This window comes from Gymnogyps californianus, chromosome 10 (genome assembly GCF_018139145.2).
Source record: "Gymnogyps californianus isolate 813 chromosome 10, ASM1813914v2, whole genome shotgun sequence".
In the NCBI taxonomy this organism is placed as follows: Eukaryota; Metazoa; Chordata; class Aves; order Accipitriformes; family Cathartidae; genus Gymnogyps; species Gymnogyps californianus.
In genome coordinates this window covers 3,237,431-3,257,876 of record NC_059480.1, presented here as the reverse complement: position 1 = coordinate 3,257,876, position 20,446 = coordinate 3,237,431, and the positions used below count along the sequence as shown (strand labels likewise).

General features: G+C 44.1%; 1 protein-coding gene and 1 long non-coding RNA gene across 2 annotated transcripts in view; one reads left to right on the top strand and one right to left on the bottom strand.

Annotated features, from left to right (window-relative positions):
• MYO7B (myosin VIIB) overlaps nucleotides 1–20,446 on the bottom strand; it is a 50,636-nt gene that overhangs the window by 15,445 nt on the left and 14,745 nt on the right. The window contains 19 exon segments of the mRNA XM_050902473.1: nucleotides 134–293; nucleotides 1,059–1,189; nucleotides 1,284–1,401; nucleotides 2,008–2,175; nucleotides 2,616–2,843; nucleotides 3,814–3,987; nucleotides 4,862–4,981; nucleotides 6,380–6,506; nucleotides 8,089–8,216; nucleotides 8,794–8,874; nucleotides 9,153–9,320; nucleotides 10,232–10,441; nucleotides 11,196–11,347; nucleotides 12,009–12,246; nucleotides 13,291–13,375; nucleotides 15,659–15,753; nucleotides 16,317–16,415; nucleotides 16,953–17,105; nucleotides 18,076–18,213. Of these exon segments, the coding sequence (XP_050758430.1) occupies nucleotides 134–293; nucleotides 1,059–1,189; nucleotides 1,284–1,401; nucleotides 2,008–2,175; nucleotides 2,616–2,843; nucleotides 3,814–3,987; nucleotides 4,862–4,981; nucleotides 6,380–6,506; nucleotides 8,089–8,216; nucleotides 8,794–8,874; nucleotides 9,153–9,320; nucleotides 10,232–10,441; nucleotides 11,196–11,347; nucleotides 12,009–12,246; nucleotides 13,291–13,375; nucleotides 15,659–15,753; nucleotides 16,317–16,415; nucleotides 16,953–17,105; nucleotides 18,076–18,213 (2,773 nt within the window).
• Nucleotides 11,111–20,083, top strand: LOC127020054 (uncharacterized). The gene is made up of 3 exons (XR_007767006.1): nucleotides 11,111–11,242; nucleotides 12,889–13,019; nucleotides 19,974–20,083. It is a non-coding gene; the product is annotated as an uncharacterized LOC127020054 (long non-coding RNA).

Below are 20,446 nucleotides of genomic sequence, written 5' to 3'. Positions count from 1 at the left end.
TCACTATGCATCCCTTCTGGAGCAAAGGTACTCTTGCTGAAGTTCTCCCTCTTCTCTTTGAGCTCTTTCAAACAAGTGCTGTGGGTTGTCTCAAGATTTCTTCCCTACCCTGTAGAAAAGTTATAAGACTTACCTTGGGATTTTTTCTCATGCATTGCCACAGCGAATCGTGATCTCTTCTTCAGTCCTTCCAGGAACATGACCACCAGTTCAGCAATGACAACGCTGTTTACGGATGTCAGGACAAACTCCTCAGCACGAAGTGTGATGAGAGTGCAACTCTGTCCAAATGACTTCACTGCCCTATGTATTATTGAACAGTTTGTTACCAGAGCATCTGAAAAACTTACAGACCCATCTGCAATCACAGCCAAGGCACCTAAACCTCCTTGCAGACAACTCCCTTACAGTGAGTACTGGTAGTTCTTAATTTGCCTTCTCATGAGTTGGTAGGTGTGAAGGACTGAAGTGGTTCAGGTTCACTCTGGACTCCACCATGTTTTGTACAGAAGTGCTTCATTATAGACAAAAGAACACCCTTCTTTTGGGGTAACTGGGCAACTAATTAAATCTGTGACAGTCCTCACAGAGGTATTTTTCGTGTATGTAAGACCCTATTCTCTGAGGGATCTGATGCAAGGATGTGTGCCCTGAGCAAGCCAATGGTTACCCTCTTTCCCTCAGTTATCCTGTTCAGGTCCATCACACCTGAGTAGTATAGGAACTCCCAGCATGCATAACAGACGATGGCTTAACTATGTTAGTTATTTGGGCCATTCTTGTCTTGATGCATGTCTGTGCTTCCTTACACCTTTCTGACTGAGCAGGATCATCTTTCCTTCCACCAGCTGGGAAGATTCAGCCATTTCAGTGTTTCCTTTACAGGCTGCTCAGAACTTGTCCCTTTCTGTTTCCCAGACCTAGGCTAAACCACCTTTCCGGGCTCAGATCAAATCACCTAGGGGGATGGCAGAGAAAGTACACCTCCCTCCTACATGGAAGACCCTTTCTGAGTATGGGCAGAGATGCCTTCCTCAGATCTGGTCTTTCTGGGGCACTCACCTGTTGGTGTGGATGCCAGTTATCTCTGGGAAGGTCAGCTCAAGGAGCCGCTTTTCTGACTCATCCAAGAAGCAGATACCTTTCCAATTTACGGCAACGATAAAGTGGTTCTTGGGCAAGCTGGGACCTGAAAATGCAGAAAAAAACTCCTTATCAATGCTATACAAGTCCTCCTCTATTGATCTTATATCTGTCGTCTACTCCCAGGCTCCAGGTATTACCTGAAAACTTAGTGACTTCAAAGAATCGGGAAAAAAGCAAAGGCCACTGAAAGCGAGCAAAATCTACAAGTTGTTCCTTCACAGTCTGACGGGAGAGACGGTCCTGTGTGTATGGGGCCTGCAGTATAAAAAGATAGCCAAGGTTTTCTCAGTAAAATCTGGTTTGCGTGGTCTGCAGACAATAAAGAGCAGGCCTGATCCCAGAGGTTCCCAACAGCCCTCTGCAGTCACTGCTGTCAAGCGTACCTGGAGAAAGTCAAATCAGGAACAGCCTCCAGGGGCCCAAGCCACATGCAGATGAGGCTGCCCACAGGTATGTGGATTCCAAATCTCCCTCAAATCCAGACTGACTGACCTGTTCAGAGTCTAACACACTTTGGGTGCCATGGAAATAATTCAGGTAATCCATTTCCAGATCAAAACCAATATTCCATCCCATGCCCATCCTGACTCAGTTGTCAGATGGGAGATAGAGAGCCTTAAAAGATACTCTGTTCAGAGATTTAAATATACTTTTTTCATTCTGCCCCCCCTGTTGAGCCCTATATGGAAGAGTGAGGGGAAAGGTTCTCCACTCCCCCAGCCCTAATTAACTATCTGGGATATATAAACTGAGATGTTTTTCCTTCTTCCCCCAACAGACTATTCATAAATGGAAATGGTGAAAGAAGCAGAAGCTAGTGCTCGAGAGTGGTTACCCAGCAGTGCCAGACAAACCTCTTACCTTAGCATGTGCATAGGTTATAAGGCTCACCCACTTTTCCAGGGGCTTGGACTTCAGCTGTTTCACTGGGATACAGTCATGGAGCACCTTCTGCACAAGTTCATTGTGGATGGAATCTCCAAACTGGATGTAACAATATTTTGCACCTATCTCCACCAAATCCTCCTCCTGAAACAATTAATCCATTAAAAGAGGCCTAGAAAGATGTCACGAAGTCCAGATAGCCTCATTCAACCTTGAAGCAGTTTAGGAATGGCGTTTTCTCCGTTTTTGTCTGGATAGCTCTTGGCAGTCATCCAGCATAAGGAGAGATGAACTTCACACAATCATAGCATCAAAGAGATTATTAGCAAAGATATTTTAAAAGGACCCAAATTGCCCCTTTGGACATGCCTCCAGCTGCCACGTGAACTGAAAGTTGCAGAAAAAAAATGTATTAATTACAGCTGCCAGTGTGACAGCTGGCACAATCACCTGGACAGGAATTGTTCGTTAAGAAAGGAAGTGTTGTTCACAGCCACTAGAAACTTCATTCATCTTCCTGCTTTTTAATGTGGGAAATGTTAACATAGTTTTGTCTGTTTAGGAGGATGAATAAGGATACCCACCTTCTCACAACGGTACTCTCCAAACCGGAGGCCACGAATGACTTGGTGGTAAATGAGATCAGTGCTGATAGGATCCTCCTGGGAGTTGTGCCAGGGGGTGAAGATTTCCTTCCGGAAGTAGAGCCGCCAGGGCGCATTGCGTTCATGTGTGCCCCGCTCCTTTGCTAGCTGTTCACACTGAGAGATGGCATCCAGGACATGATCTCGTCCCCCACCCAGTGACCAGACCTAGAACAAAGGGACACTGCCCTTAGTGGCATGCCTGCTTTGGATCTGAGTGAAGGACAACAAACCCAAAGCTCCTGGTCTCCTGACAGCAAGAAAAACTCTGAAAAGGTAAGCAGATGGATGTGCAAGTTGTACTTTGGTAAATGTGTATATTTTTATGCACAGGAACGGTACTGGGAAAAATAAGTTGGCAGTTAAGACAAAGCAGCTCTGGTTTGCAATCTTCTATTTGTCTCCTTGTACTTTGCTTATCTTCTGTATATCCCCTTAAACACACGTGCAAGTGTTGCTGTAATCTAAACAAAAATGCAATCTCTGAATTAATTTCTTTGCTGTTGATGCCTAACTCTGAGCACCAAGATGTCATCCTGCTGTGTGTGTCTGTTTTACAGCATTACTGTAAAAAAAAGCAAAGGGAAGGAGAGGCTAAAATGCCAGCGTGTGAGCTAACAGCAGCACCCCTGGCAAGGACCTTGGCTTTCAATGCCACATGATAGGGGCTGCATCAGCAGCACTGTAACACAGCACAAGAAAGTAATGTGCAGCAACGCAGGCGGGAATTATGTCTTTGAGCAGAGATCCCTAGTGTGTGAGACCTGTTAGTTTCACCCTGCTCCAGCAGTTCTGCAGTGCTGCATGCATGACGAGCAGGTGGGATCTCAGAACATGGGGGGAGACCACAGTGCTGCACTGCCCATGCGTGGGAACAGGGACACTAGTCAATTATGTGACCTGGCAAAGGAAACCTTACAGGCCTGCAGCAGGAATTGCGAAGTGGCTAGCCAACAGAAAGGCAGAATAGGATTATCAGGTCCTGAGATTCAGCTGGGATTCAGAACTGATTTGGTTTGAGCCTAGGACTGTGGCGGGGGTGCTTCCAGGAGTCAGAGGGAGTCCTCAGTGAGGCTGAGGACAGTAGCAACTCCACAGAAAGAGAAGGGAGCTTTCATTCTATTTTTCTACACTTTACCTTATCAAAGACAGCAATGTAGAGCGAAAAACCAAACACATCCTTCAGTTTGGTTTTATCTGCTATGAACTGACAGATCTCTTTGGCAATGGAAGCAGAGTCTGCAGGGACAGTGATGCTTTGGCCGTTCATCAGGGTGACATTAAACATAATGGGTTTCTTCTGCTTTGTTGCCTGTAAGTCAGAGTTAAATGAGAGAAACAAATTACGGGCAAACCTTATTTTCCTGTGAAGAATGAAGAAGGCATTTAGATTTAAGAGCTCCACATACTGTACACCCTAGTCAACAATCTTTACGTGAATCTCCAGCACCCACAGTTTCTTCAATGCATGGTGAATCTTAAATATAAATTACATCCCTGGAGCAGCACTGGACTCAAATTCTCTCCTCCCCACAGCTCAGGGGAGCTGATTATCACATAACAGTGTGGACTGATAGACTTTTTGTGAGCCTTATTTGGCCTGATGACTTTTGGGTACAGCCTTACATGGATCAGTGGAGAGATGGCCTGCAGCAAGTACTTTGCCCAGGGAGATGTGTGTTAGGCAATAGGGTCACTCAGATTTAGGAAGGAATTGAACTGAGGTCATCACTTGAAGGGGGGGGGGTGCGCACGCATGTGTGTGAGTGACTTCTAATTACTAAGGTGACATTTAAAGGAAGGGGGAGGGCGATATAGCCCTATCATACACACTTCCTCCCTCCATTTTAAAAGCATAAGCCCTGCTCAGTTCTTTCCACAAATGATGGTAAGAGCTTCCCTCAGGAGGTGGTTCTGGCCTCTGTCTCCTGAGTGGATGGAGGTATCTCCCTGCAAATCATGTGTTGCAGCTTTTAAATTACATCCTCCACTGGATTTAGGTTAACTGAATAGCCAGAAGAGGTGTATCTAAGAAGCTGCCCAGACCAAGGTGGCTAGTCTTCAATCCCCTTGTGCAATTGATTTCCATGATTGGACTTAGGAAGGCTTGTTAGCACAGGTTAGTAAATGCAATCCAGTATAAAATGACACAGATCAATATAATTAAGCAAAAAGGGAGTTGCTACCTGAAGTTCCAGCCAGCTCGGAGGTTCAGTCCGTGCTCCATTGACATAGGTACGTCTCAGACGTTCAGCACAATATGGTGCATAGCCTGTGGGCCCATGGTGGATGAAATTCAACAGGTACTATATGCACAGAGCATAAGAAAGAGTGAGGAAACACTAATACTCATAAAACATTAGAAACCTTCTGCAGCTGATATACTAGATTACAGTGATCAGTTAGCTTACAGTTCACCAGAAAGTATTAAAGGTTAGGGTTGGAATTAGTGTTTTGAGAAAGGAGGTTTGAGACACCAAGTTTTCCCTCATTCTGCAGAGGTTTTAGTCTAAAGAGGAAGACTTGTGTCAGTCTATTCGCCATGTTTAACTACACGATAAATATTAGACAGTGGAGACTTTATTCTTGTGATTAGGTTAGAGCAAGGGTTAGTGTTTCCAATTGAAGAGCCTTGTGACATTCTGTGTGAACAAAAGTGCTGGGAAGAGGGCTAATTGCAGGTTAGGGATGATGATGATGGTTACTTCTAGTTTTACTAAGTTCTCTGGCAATATCAATAGTTGAAGTCCATGATTAAGATTGGACATAGGAAGAGAAGGATTGGATAAACTGAGCTTTTGGAGTTTGTATGGCTCTGATATCTTGGATAACATGGTGTAAATATGGACTTGTATTTACATACTTGTATTTAGTGCAAGCATGGGTCAGTCACCTGGTTATTTTAATGATTAAGAATATTCCTAGAGATAGGGTATGGACACGTCTTTCATGAATTCTGCATGGTTCACAGTCTTTCGATGAAGACTGGTGTCGAAATATGTCTATGGTTTGTATCTGGTTTGTTCCAAGTAGTGTCCATTTAGCAGCATTTACGATTAGATTAATTAGTTGAGCTACGGTGTCAGTAAAGCAAGGCTGAAGATTCAGGCATATCTATGGATTCTGTTTGCCTCTAAGATCTAGGAGGAAGGCTGATGTCAAGTTGGAGCCACAGGTTGTTGGGGTTTTTTTTCCTGTGGTGAAGTGGATTTATCATCCATTTAAGTTTGGAATTAATGAATGATGAATGATGAAAAAGCCCAAATCTCTATTGGATTTTGTAGGGCTTGGAGATGTAGGGTAAGAACTGGTAAAATATGGGGGGTGATTTTATACTGACCTCCTGAGTGTATTTAATCACTAGGATTGTAACTGGAGACACCTTTTAAATGTTGGAAAGGCAGAACAGGGGAGGTTAAAATTTGTCAGATTCTTTGCAGATTACAGATCTAAAATGAACGCTGTGATCAACAACAGAATCCAATTTGTATGACACGTAATGAAAAAGAATTAAATGTCAGTACAGCAATCATTTAAATTCCCAGATAAGCATATGAGATGAGATAGTTTCTGCTAAAATCACAGTACCAGCTGCTATGGCAGCTGAAGAGTTTATGTGGCTGCCTGTATCAAAACATCAAAATACACAAGAAATCAGATCAGCTAAGGCATTTAAGTTGCTGTAGGAAAGGTTAGTAGTGTACCTTCACAAATGTGTCTGAAGGAGGAAAGCAACCAAGGCAAAGTGACAGAAGGATCCAGCCTCGAGCATAGCTGCTCCTGTTGCTGTTTTCAGTGAGTTGTTTGCAAATCTGGCAATAAATCTCATCTCTGTAATCAAACATGTGAAAGCAACAGATAATGATTCACTGTCTGAACTGTCTTTGGCTACGTTTCCACTGCAAGCTTGGCATGATTGCAGCATGATGTAGATCTGAGCTAGGTTTAACCATGTTAGTTAGGATACCACCTGTAATGTACCACAGGAAATAACTGTGTCATTGGCTTTGGCAGGAAAAGGCTCAAGGTATACCCCTTTGCCACCCCTTGTTACTCGAGCAGTTCAAGTGCAATTCTTATGCTGGATTACCTCCTGTGACGAGCGGGGAGACCGTGCAGGGATAACAACTGCCGGGTCATCCAGCTGTGAAATGGCATTGCTGTGCCTCCACATGTGAAACTTGCTCTAAGCTCTCTACAGTATGTGGCTTGTATCTCATGGCTCTTGTCTGTCTGCTCATATGTGGATTTTGGGACAAGGATAGGGGGACACCTGCTTAATTTTATATTTTTAGTAAACTTGGAGTGAGTCCTTGGACAGGAATGGAGGAAAGGGCGCTTCAGAGGGAGCTTCTGAAAACGCAAGTTGCCTGCAGCAAGGACATACGGGAAACAGATGCAAAAATCTGCACACAAACAAAACTGCTATTTAAAAAACATCTTAAATTTTCTGGATTCTTGGAACACACATTTGGCAAGTCTGATGTGGGAGGACACAAGGTGGATGAGGTTTTTGTTCCCAGATAGGACATATGATGAAACACAGACTGAGGGAGTAGATCCTTAGCCTGTGGCTGTTATGATACATTGATTGAAGGCAATTTTTGCCAGCTGAGGATCTGCTTTGGGGAGCATCTTGACTGAAACAAAGCAACTATGTAGAGAGGAATGCAGCCCATAACTGAGGTCAAGGCAGGGCCTGTGCCTGTGGGCTTTGTTACAGAAAAGTGTTGCATAAGTTAAAATGGGCTAAAATGGAGGAGAGAATTCACAGGGTCAGGTCAGAACCAACCAGCTTGTGTCTTATCCTCACACCACGCTTGGCCTAAGGTCCAGCCTCACACCGCTTGTAAGCAGGATTTCTTCTTCTAGCGGCTGACATACTCAGCAAGCCAGACCTTCAGCTGTCTCTGATTTGGGGACATTGCTTGAGGGCTCAACAACAGGCTATTGGGAAACTGAGGTTATGAACACCTCTCACACACCTAGTGTACATTAACTCCATATTTCTTACTCTTCTGAGTGTTTCTTCTCCCTCATACTAGGGCTGTGTTCCACATTCAGGTGTTACTGTGTTACAGCCCTGAGCTCTGCCTCATTGCATATCTGTGGGGTATTCAGAAAGCCATACATGGAGGCAGACAAACTAAACTACAACATGAAGATACCAGAAAAGGCAGTAAGGGAGTCGTTCTCTGTCCCCTCTGATAAAGGTGAACCATCCTCCAAAGAGCTGTGTGGCCTACAGTCTCAGTTCTATGTGACTAGCTTGGGCTTTCAGTCAGGAATCCCCAGAGATAAATGTGAGACATTTCCAGCATTTGGAAAATGCCCCAGGACTGTGGAAAGGAAATGCTGGATGTCCTTGATGTAATGGGTGCCTGGTCCTTGAAAGGAGGTACAAATTTCCTACCTGATGGCAGGACGCAGAATTGCATTGCCAATAATGAAGTGCACTTTTTCCAGGTTGGACATAGGTCTCTCAGAGATCGAGCTGTCCTCTTGAAAAGCCTCTTCTCCACTTCTCAGCTGGTCTGTCACCTGAAAGAAACCAAGAACCCCAGAGTGCTCTAGAAACCTCCCCTCTTACCAGGCAGCTCGCCCAGAAATGAGAGACATTCCTTCTCTATCTTTTTGGCTAAAACTCTTTCTGCTCAGTGCAGGAGCAGTTAGGAACAGGCCATATTTCCCCCCTTCCCTCTCAAGCTAACTCATAAAATGCAGTCTAACAGCACTATTACTGGCTAGGAGAACTTTCTTGTACTGTCCTGTACAGCCCTAAGCACATAGTGGTTCTCAGTCTACTCAGGGCTTTGGGCAAACTGTTCTGTAATACCAACAATTCTCAATAATAATAAATTGTTCCCTGTGTTCAGGGGTCACTCTCCAGCAGGAAGGGATGGAGTTAATCTGCCAGACAATGAATGACAGCAGTGCACATGGGGATAGTTTCAAAAGAAGAACAGTGCACCAGGTATCCCATACACAGGGCTGCACTGGCTTGGCAGGGGAACAAGTTCCCAGCTGGGAGGTTGCTGTCACATAACATCTATCAGAAGGTGAAGACAGGGTTCCAGGCAAGAAGACTGAGGGGAAGCAATTTATTTCTGCCTCTTACCTTCCCTGTCAACTTGGATGACCGTTTCAGCTTCAGGGAAGAGATCCCCTTCGAAATCTTGTTATCCTTTCTGCTTTCTCTCTACAACACACATAAGCATTATAGGAAATTAGTTTAATGCACAGCAAGAATGATTCATTAAGGATGGAAAGATGCTCAAATGGAGATTTTTTTTGTTTTGTCCCCTCCTGCCAGAAGGAGCTGCAGTGTCCTCCCAGGACTGACAGGGACCCTTTTGCACTTCTGGCATTTCAAGTACAGTAGCATGAAAGGGTTCCTTTGCTTTTCTCACTCTTGGTAGAACAGCACAGAAACCAAGGAAAGCAAATGAAAATACAAACATAGCCTGTTCCTCTCACCATATTTGGGCTGTCGTTCCTGAACTGGACCTGGTTTTTCCTGCCAAGTGTGTCATATATCTGTGTCATCACGGATCCACTCTTGTTGGTGGCATTCTTGGCAAACATTGCTGGCTCTGGCAGGTCCCCCATGAACCTCAGGATGATAACCCACACAACTAGAGAAGCCTGTAGTGGCAGAAAGCACAGTCAGACACTGCCAAGAGAACCAATGGCCTCATGCCATTTCTGCCTGTTCAGATAAGAGCATTTTCTTCCTTTACCCAGTCCAAGTTGTTAAAATTCCCATCTCCTCCCGCCAGTTACACCAGGAGTTTGCTTTCATGTCAAACAACATGAGAGCAACATTCACAACACTCTCATGCTAAAGGAAGAGGGTGCAGCTCTAGTGGGAATGTCAGATTTGCTCTGTGATTGCTGAGCCCTCACCATTCCCTTTACTGGCACCTTGCAGGTGTGCTGTGGCTGGAGTGAGGTGGAGAAACCTTGGCTGAACTGCACTCTGCATTTATCCACCTGGACAGATAAGCAGTGGAGTGAACTCTTCCAGGAGCCCTCACGCCCAGAACTAGAAAGCCAAGTAATAGCGAAGTTTTTGCAGCATGGCATTCTCCATTCTGCAAGGCTGCTTAGCATCATGAAAAACTCCCCTTCTCAATCCCCTATGGTTGAACAGGAAAATTGGAGGCCTGGGCCTCCCCCTTCTGTCCTAACTCACAGACCAGCAACCCTAACAAGAGCAGAGGATGGATGAGCTCTGATGCTTCTTCTCTCCAGTCCGTTTTTGTCCCCAAAGAGTGTCTGGAGAAGTCAAAACAAACCTCAGAGTTCCCTCTTTAGGCAGACTAAAGGTGACCAGAGATTTTGTGTTGGGCAAGTATCTGTGTGAAGTGCCTGCCTGCAAAGTGCCAAAAAATGTTGATGGGAACTACTACTTTCATACAAGTGCTTAGGACTATCTGCTTGGCTCTAAAGTCTCTGGTTCCCAGGGCTGTGCCAGAGGTGGGGGGACCCAAGGATGAGGGGAGCTGGACAAGCCAGGGCTGTGGAGAGAGCAGGTTCAACAAGGAGCAAAATACCAGGACGTTGTCCTTGTCATCATGGTAGAGTAGTGGGTGCCGCAGCTGTCTCCGGATATGTGTATGTGTAGAAGGCCCCTGGAAATAAGTAGCTGCAAACTTTGGGAAGGTGTACTCTTCCAAGCCATCTGCTTCCTCTTCTAGCTCCACACTCATGGGAACCATGTCCAGGTCCACCTCGTCCAGCTTGTTAAGCTTTGTTTCCAAGTCCTGTGCAGAACATGAGGAAGAAGCATATTTTCTTTCCCTGTACTCTGATATTCTTATTTTAATCTTTTTTTTCTTTTTTTTCTTTTTTTTTTCTTGGCCATAGGTCCTCCAGAATTTGGCTTTCCAGCTAACCCCAAAGCTGTTTTCAGCTGCTACCAACAGATCACTGGGGCTCAGAGCTTGTCCTTCTGAGATGTACCCATTCCATATGACCTTCCTGTCTTGGTCTTCAGCAAGAACATTGCTGATGGAAAATCCAGGTGTTATCTCATTGCTCACATCCTGTACTAACCCAGACCATTCTACTCTGCTTACCTCTCCCGAACCGATTCCATCCTCCACAGCTGTCAGGACCAGTATATCTCAAATTTTGCTTTTAAGAACATGGGATAACTTGGGTTGTGAACTTCCAGCTTGTTTCAGCTGGAAAATCACTGAGAGCACTGTCAGCAGAACCTGTGGTTGGTGCCAAAATGCAGAGAATGGCACTATTTGGTGAGGGTCTGCTGGGCCAAAGAAACAAATGTGCAGTAGCTTTTGAAGACACATAGTCCCCAAACTGCACGTGATCAAAAACTTTTGGGAACTGACCTCTGAAAGCAGATCCCGAAGAGACTGTCTGCTTGACTAATTTGGGTGATTCTTTCACTGTACAGAAGTTCATTAAACAGAATTGACCACTGATGGAATTCCAGCAGTCAATGGACTTACACAAGGGATGAACATGACCCATTACCAGTCTGCAGCTCTGTACCTCAAAACCCAGAGGAGCCTGTCCTTCTTGGCCTCCGATCACAGAAGGTAAAAACCCAAAAATTTTGTCCACCATTTCTTGGTCACTGATAACATCATGATTTGTTGGTTTATTGGCAAGAGCATTCCTCCTTTGTCTTGCTTCTGCCTCCTCTCTGTCCACAGTAGCCAGATTTTCCTTTAAAGATAGAAGCTGGTTAGGCATGACTGGAACATCGTTCTGCAAGAATGAATGGGTGCGAGGATGAAACACTATTACAAAGCTGTTATGACAGTGAGGTCCAGTAGGAGACTCAGTTCTCTATTTGGCATTTTAGGGAACAGGCCACAGGCAGAAATCTGCAAACTAGCTTTGTCCTGTTTGTACAGCATTAATACAGAAAGGAAATCATAGAAAGGCCTCCCGTGTGCTATGGACCGCCAAGGTAGTAAGTACAGGATTTTCTCTGGCAGCGCATACCAAGACACACTGCATTAGGATTCCCTTTTGAATGGATCCCTAAGTGACATTATCAGGCCTTGCTGTGGAAATTGATCTTCCCTTGCAGGAGTGACTGACACGCATGCACATCTTATCTTTTCTCCTCCCTTCTGTCAAAAACATTTCAGCTCTGTCAGGGAAGTTTTGATCCGTGATAATGAACACAGAAAGCAAACATAAACAAGATCAGTCTGCTTAAAACTCTGCTTTCATAGTTGACAAGAGCTCAAAATAAAATATCCCAAAATAAATATCCACATCCAGTGCTATGCTATGGCAACACTTGCTGGTCATTCAATCCCTTTCAGAACTTCACAGAAACAACATGTTCACAAGGTATCTGTGAGCATACCTCCCTCTTCATCATCTGGTAGATTCGGCGAGCAAACATGCCCCTTGCATATGCCTGTATAACACATACAGCTTTCTTCTGCTCTGCTACCTTTTGACGCATTAGATAACCACGGCACATGGCTTGAAGCCTGATGATATGAGCCCGGGTTGCTTCATACTGTTTAGCAAGCTGCCGGCTCCGGTAGAGGGCCTGCAGGCGCCCAAAACCCAGCATAACCTGTAGGAGGTGGAGAAAAAAGGAGTGATTATGGTTCAAAACCATTGAGACTGGGAGTAAGTTGGGATGACTAGAAGATAACAAAATTCAGTAACTGGATAAAGACACTGAAAGGGGCTAATGTGATACTGCCCTTTATGCTTTTTTTTTCTGCCAGTAATAGGCTTTTAAAACTAGATTATATAGAGTTCTTCTGGGGACCTGTTCTAGGGAGTGGCTCCAGGAAGTGACAATGGCAGCTGGGGATTATGACAAGGGAAGGGAGGAGAAATGAAGTGAAGTGAATGGAAAAAAAAAATGGCACGTGCTTGGAGAGATGGGTGTGGCAATCGCAAGAGAAGCAGCAGAGGAGGATGGGGCAGAGTGCAGGACAACAGCCTGGCTTTTCAGACAGGAACTGCATCACTGATGCAGAATAGAAAATGTTTCTGACTGAAACTGGCAGTTTCTCCTCCTGCCCCTTGCGAATGGGATGTATGGGATATATTAATAATAATCCCTGCCACACGAATACACAATATGTGAGTGCCCCCAATATGGTGTAGCTTTCCTCACCCAGAAAACGCATCATCTATAGAAGATCAGCCAATATTTTTAATAATGTGAGATTGATATGATGATTTTTCTGGTAATTTTTTACAGATTCTCAGTTTTCCTGTAACAGTTGTGGAAGATACTTTGCTCATAGGATGGTGGTGATGCACAAATGCTAGCCACTGGAAGAAGTGTGGGATCACTCGTATGTCAGGTCGCTGGAACCAGGCCTGCCAGAGGTTAGTTGGGTTACTATTTCACCAGAAAGTAGCAATGTCACAGGTTCAGCAAGCCCTGAGAGGACCCAGAGCCCTCCTTGGACTTTACACCCTTCTTTACACCCTGCCATCTTGCCTCTCCTCCCTTCAGTTGGTGAATATCTTCATTCCTAATACTCCACTCAGTCTGGCAGGGCAGAGTATATAAACACACACACACAAATATATGTATCTCTGTGTGTGTGTATATATATATCATATATATATATTTATATATACACCTGCATCTTACCATTCTGAAATCCTTCCGGCAGCAATAGCCTCGCCAGGCTGACTGAATGGCTACAGCAGACTTCCTCTGTTTCAGAAACCGCTTCCTAAGCAGACAGACAGGTGAGGTGACAAACAACAGGTTATTTCTGCTGCTTCTTATAATAGTAAAGAATAAGGTGGTGTTTTTTTTCCTTTTGTAGGATGTCTACAGTCTGATCTCAGCCTTGTCTACTGTCTAGGAACACTAGAGCCAGGAAAGCTATTGTTAAACTATCATCTAGCTCAATTACATGGTTCAGTGGTGGACTGGGCAGTGTTAGGTTTACAGCTGGACTCAATGATCTTAAAAGTCTTTTCCTAAATGATTCTATGATTAGTAGACATCTTGCCAGGGCAAGTTTGAAGCTCAGCAAGGGCTGTTCTTCCTGCTTCTGAGTAGCCCAAGAAAAGTATTATGTTGCAGCAGAAAGATTAGTCTGGTCAGATATTTTTGTACCACATGCTTCAAAATTATCCTCACTCAAACATTTTGTCTGCTTACATGTTCTCCATGCTGATGGAAAGGCCAGAATAGGCTGTTTTGCCTGACCTTTTCTGTAAATAAAGGCCTTAGGAGATTTCACCTAGGCTCAGCTCGTTCTGCAAGTGAAGCAGCACCACGAATCAGCTGAGCTCATGAAGTGTTTTCCTATTTGCTTTGCTATCCATTTGCTAGTAGAAAGGATGACATAGAAGTATTACTAATCCACCTTGATACATCTGAGCTGACTTTGCCCTTAATACTGCAAAAATACTCATAGCAACTGCAGACCAAATTAATTGTTGTGGTAGGAGAGCTCTGTAAGAACTGCAAAAGCCCTCGCATCAAGCCTGGATACATTACCTACCCCATCTGATAACCACTTGCTCCCCAGTGTCCTAACTGCCAGGACTAGGAGCCCATCTGAGCAAGATGAACTTCCCATGGTAAAAGCTGTCACACTGTGGCTGTCAGAAGTGGCAAATAGCTCTGATAGTTTAAAAATAAAAGCAAGGTCAGGCTTTTAGGGACAGGTGATACTCTGTTAGATAGCAGGCAGAGTTTGAAAAAAAGGGGGAAATTTGGGGGCATTTGTGTCATGTTTTGTAGTCCTTGCTTCTCTACTGTCAGGAGTATTTCTAAACCAAACCAGGATTCAGTCCTCTATCATGGTTCTGGTTGGGGGATACAAGATTAGTAAGTACAAATCATGATGTAAAGCATTTAATGAGGACAAACATTTACTTGACAGTGACTAAATTTCACTTCTGAAGATATTTCAAACTAAACCAGAAAAAAAGCAAGAATTGTGCATCTTTGGCAAAGAGAAGGACTAGATAGTTTCTATCTGATTCTTTTCTATGTCTTGTATCAAAGAAGCATCCTAAATAAGAGAGTTCTGGTACCTCTGAGAAGGACGCAGATTCCGTGGGGATTTCCTGCTTTCCAGATGCCTACTGTCCATTAAAAATATTAAGTGCAAATCCTCCTTCCAGCCCTTCCTCTTCACAGAAGCTGCATGTGCCACAGCCCTGCTGTCGTGGTTTAACCCCAGCCAGCAACTAAGCACCACACAGCCACTTCCCCCTCCCTCCTCCCAGTGGGATGGGGAGGAGGGACAAAAAAAAGGTAAAACTCGTGGGCTGAGATAAGAACAGTTTAATAACTAAAGTAAAATAAAATATACCACTAACTAAGAATAACAATAATACTGTAATAATAATAATTGTAATGAAAAGGAATATAACAAAAAAAAAGATAAATAAAACCCAAGAAAAGACAAGTGATGCACAATGCAATTGCTCACCACCTGCTGACCAATGCCCAAGCAGCGATCCGCCCCTCCCAGCCAGCTCCCCCCTGGTTTATATACTGGGCATGACGTTCCATGGTATGGAATATCCCTTCAGCTAGTTCAGGTCAGCTGTCCTGGCTGTGCTCCCTCCCAGCTTCTTGCACACCTGCTTGCTGGCAGAGCATGGGAAACTGAAAAGTCCTTAACTTAGGATAAGCGCTACTTAGCAACAACTAAAACACCAGTGTGTTATCAACATCATTCTCACACTAAATCCAAAACAGCACTGCACCAGCTACTAAGAAGAAAATTAACCCTATGCCAGCCAAAACCAGGACACCTGCATTTTGAAAAGCATCATGAAAATAAAGAAACTGAGCCAGAAGAAATCTTTGTGCAAAATCTGTATAGATGCACTGTGCACTGTTACATGATGAGCACTGAATTTAGGGCTAGTGGAAGGTATGGATTGATACATTTCATACTCAAAAATGCTTCACAGAGTGTGTTCAACTGCACCACAAAGATTACTGCTTCCAACCAAAGCAAATTCCCTTCTGTAAGATCACTGACCTGTCCTTCATTCCTCTCATCACCTTCTGGATAAGAAGAACCTTATCTGTGAGTATATTTTGGCGTTGCAGCTCCAATACTGTATCATGATGATCCTGTTAAAAGAAAGTGTGGATATGGCAGCTGAGCAGACCCCCCCATGACTTCTGAAAACTGGACACATGGTCTGAAAGAGGCCCAAAATCAGCATGATGTAGTGCAAGCTGTGATTAAAATGCATTTATGGAACTGCAGTAGGAAGAGTGCACACCACCTGACCACACCATGTCTGGCTATAGCCATAAACAAGCAGAGAATCTGCCTGCAGTAAGACTGTTTTTACCTTGGGGTATGCTACGGGCAAGGAGGTCCCCTGCAACAGTGTGCTGGTATCCAGTTCTTTTTTATGCTCAAGGCTGGAGCAGAGACCAATACATTGCACTGTGCTGTTTCAGCTGCAACACTGGAGCACAAGAACAGGATCAGCCTCTCCTACACCAAGCTGTGTCCATTCAATTACTTGGCCTTCAGGAACAAAGATCCAGCCTCAGATTCAAGAGAGAGTTTATAAGAGAACCCAGTCCTTCTGGGTCACCACTCTTGCACAAGCAGGTAAAGCTATACTGTGAAGCACCCAGTTTTTCAGGAGAAGAGACAATGAACTGCTGTTTTTACTTACTTTAAGGAAAATCTTGGTCTTTCCAGCTTGCCAGCTTTCATCCTTGCCCAGCACTGCTTCGGAGATGCTGATACAGCTCTGTCGAGCATCATTCTTCAGCTGATGTGCAAAAGCATCATCATGTTAGGGTTTGGTTGTGAAACACAGCAGCTGTACTATGTAAGGATCTATTGCCCTGCATTTCAAAGGGCGAAGAACAGAAACAGATGAGGTCTTACAGACCTCTGGGCTGACAGTATAATGAATTAAAGTGTTTCAGCTCCAACGGTCAAGAAAAGGAAGAACATGACTGCATGGCCAAACATTCCAGAGTTCAAGTGCGAGGAGGATGCTAGAGACCTCCAAAGCGTGTGATGACAGAAAAGAAACATCTGAGGGCAATGGGGATGCCACTCTGCCTGGGATGTCTGTGTGGAGCAGGTCAAGGATAGCTGGATCTAAAAGCACCTCTACCATTTCAGCTAAGGTCCAAGTGGGTACGTAAGTATTCAGCTACAGTTACTGTGATGACAGTTCCTGTGATGACAGCTCTTTCAACTGTGCCAGCAATAATCCAAGAACTTTCTACTGTGGGAAAGACTAAAGCCTCATAAGGAAAAGTTAGATTAGCCTTAAACCAAGTTTTTGCTTACACACCTCTTTTCGAAGAGACCATGGCAGGAGAACTCTGTATCTCTCAAAGAACTCCTCAAAGCTGTAGCGAATTGGGTAACCAGCTTTCCTGATCTGAATGGTCTCCATCATCCCTGAATATCGCAGCTGTTTGATACACAGCTCCCGGTCAAACAACTGAGAGGGAAAGCAGACAAGGAGGAGACTTAGCACTGAAAGAAGCTACACAAGCAGCATTTGTCAGAACATACCTATTAACCTCCAACCTCAGAGTGCCTGCAAAATGGCCTACTATGCTTTTTTTAATTGCACTTCTTATTTCTTTAGTGCACTAAATTAATTCCTTACAGGCTTAAACAAGTCACCCCAAAGGGTCTTCAAATTTGTGTTTATCAGCAGAGGAAACAGTCCATTAACTCCAGTCTGGCTTTAGCAACCATTTGCAATTCTAGAACTGCAATTTCAGATGAACTATAAATTGTTCATATAATTTTGCAGGTGTGAATAACTGCAGTAGCAACTTAGGCCCTTTGGGCATAGCCATGCAAAGCACAGCATGCGTGCTGCTAGTTTCTTGTAATGCAGATTAAAAATAGGCTCACTAAGCCACATGCAGTACTTTAAAAATTATTAACTCACTCGACCAACACCATACAAAGTTTTAGTGTAGAACTGGGTCATGATCTCCTGAGTTCCAGCCAAGTGGCTTAATGACAAACTCACTCCTCTTCTCCTATAGTGTCAAATTAAGCCACATCACCCCTCTCAAACACCAACAGCTCTCCTATTCTCTCTCAGGCTGTTTCATAGTACGATCATTGTTGGATCCTAATGTTTTTCATTTGTCCCCTTGTTGAGGGGCTAGAAACTCTCCAGTTTTGTCTTTATCTTTACAGGAAAGGCTTTTACAACTCCTCTCAGGAATATACCTATGTGCTTTTTTGCCATCTATTACTCTATGATGCTTTTTAGAGACGTTTTTGTAAATTAACAATGTTATATCCTACCACTCTTTTTATTGCAGTAATAGCCTGTACTCCAGCTCTTCTTGGCTGAAGTACAGGTATAAAATGCTACACAGCAACTGACAGCTTTTTCTCATTAAAAAGTTTACAGAAGACAAGACCTCATATTGTTAAAACATTACCAGTGGTTTCTTGTAGTCATTTGGCTTGATGCAGCGGATGAAGTATGGCTGGCACTGCTCAAGGATTTTCATTAGTTTTTCCAGGGATTGCTTGAACTGTCCTCCCAGAGTAGAGAGCCGTTTGGTGGTATCCAAGCCCTGGGAAGAGTAAGCACATGCTGACAGCTACATCATTCACTGTCAGAGGGCCAATTAATAAATCTTTGTATTTTTGTACAATGTAACAGTATCACACAACTGCCAGAAAAAAATTATCTACATGGGAGCTAAATGGGCCATCTGCATCTTATTAATTTGGGTTTATTCTTGTGAAGAAACCCCACTGAGCTCTTTCGCCTACTTGGGCACTAAGTTCTAGCAGCGGGGGTGGCTGTGGTGGAAGAAATTCCACCCACACGAGCCCACATAGACCTGTCTCTTCCAACCAAGGCTGCGTTTAGTGTAGGGCCTGGGTGCCAAGCTATTATTCATAGGTGTGTGCCAGAAAGCTTGGTGAGAAACAGCCCCTCCCAAAGCAATAATAACCTCCAGGCCAGACATTTTGCTGCCATCTCATAGCTAACTAGGAATGCTAAAGATCCAGAACAGCTCATTCCTCAGTGATTAGGATGACTGATGGCCTTGCTCATTAATACTACAGTAAGCAGTGAAAAGGAAAACTTTTACTGGAGGATAAGGTAAGAGCTACTCCATGTATGGCTGCATATAAAGTGCTTTATGTCTCACCGCTCCTGGGTTGACTTTTGCTCCCAGTTGCAACAGTGTAACCCCAGAGGGATTGCACTTGGCTGCAGTTAGCTCCTGACTTCCCCAGCTTCTCTGAAAGCACAGTTCCACCTATGTCTTTTTCACACAGATCATCACAATAGGCCTAAGCTTCTACCTCCTAATACGTTTTAAGGGCACATTAAATTACAGTGACAACAGTGCAGATTCCAAGTAACAAAAGGACTCCACTGGCCTTTTACATACAGGCATGGAGCTAATCATTGCAGCACAATACAGCTAGTTTGTTTGTTTTGGGGGTTTTGGTGGGTTGTAGGTTTTTTGGTTTTTTTCCAAGTAAATCATTGGAAGTCCAGTGGCTCCCCTCACTTCCATGGTCTTTACGGTACCTCATTCTGCTGATTCTTACGTTTAAAGTGCCCTTTTTAACACTCAAATTGCCACCTTCTGCTTTAGCTACAGGGCAATGCTGCCCTCCAACGACCAAACACTCATGCCTTTGGAAAACAGTTCCTGGGAATCTCTCATAGCATCTCTGATGCATCTTAGGGCTAGCAAGCATCTATTTGAAATAGATCGGATAACAGCATATACATGTTTAAGCTGTATAAGAGTTAAAAGCAATTTGCACTCCCAGATCTTAGAGGCCTTTCTGCTGTACCAGTAAATCAGTGGGATGGCCGCACAAGTCTGAAGCCCATGCCCTCATGATCTCACACATATAACATTGTTAAAGCTGAGTTTCTTGTTGAGATGGTGGTGACTTTTCTCCCCTGGTGTGTCAGGAGAGCAACTCTGAGACCTCAGGACAGAAAAGTTTTTTCTGGCACTTCATTCACTATTCTTTTCTGTAGCCTGCTTCTTAGGCTTCCCAACAGTGGTCCAACCTATTTGAAATTAATAGGGGTATTTCAGCTAACTTCTGTGCATTTTGAAATGGGCAGTAGCCCACATCTAGTATCTCCTTTCTGGACATGCTCCTGTACTTTCTAAATGTAAGGAAAGGGTTTTTTTCAACGACACAACCTTACTTACAGAGGCAAAAACCATTAGAGCATTAGAGCAATGTAGATAGACCTGATATTTAATCTGAAGGTATTCATAGCATTTAAGAGATGCTAAGCTAGTTCTCTGTTGCTGCTTGTACCAATTCTGACATTCTTCTCCCCCAGGATGTTTACCTGTCCATGGCCAGATGTTCTGGACAGCAGAAAGCCACATTGGGATAAAGACTGAGGAAGAAAGGACAGGATCAGAAAACAATGTCAGGAGAATAGACAGATAACAGGTAAGATAGCAAGCTGACTGTTTGTTCTGTACCCTGACAGGAAAACTCAAAGATATAAACATTAAAAGCAAAAGTACCTTCACACAATGATGACACTGCATAGTTAAATGCTCAGAAATCAAGATATGTGAAAGTTGCAGCAGGGCAGAGAACTTGAACTCTGCCCCACGCTGTTTCCAGTCCACTGCGCTTTACAGCTCATTTTCACTAGGCACAGGACAAGGCTCCCTGCACCACTAGGCACAGATGATTCTGTGATAATTAGCCATCACAAACTTTGTCACAAAGCCTCTGGGCCTGGAGGGAGAGCTAAAGTTGCAGCAATATGCAGGGCAGTGAGACTGCGTCTACAGGTGC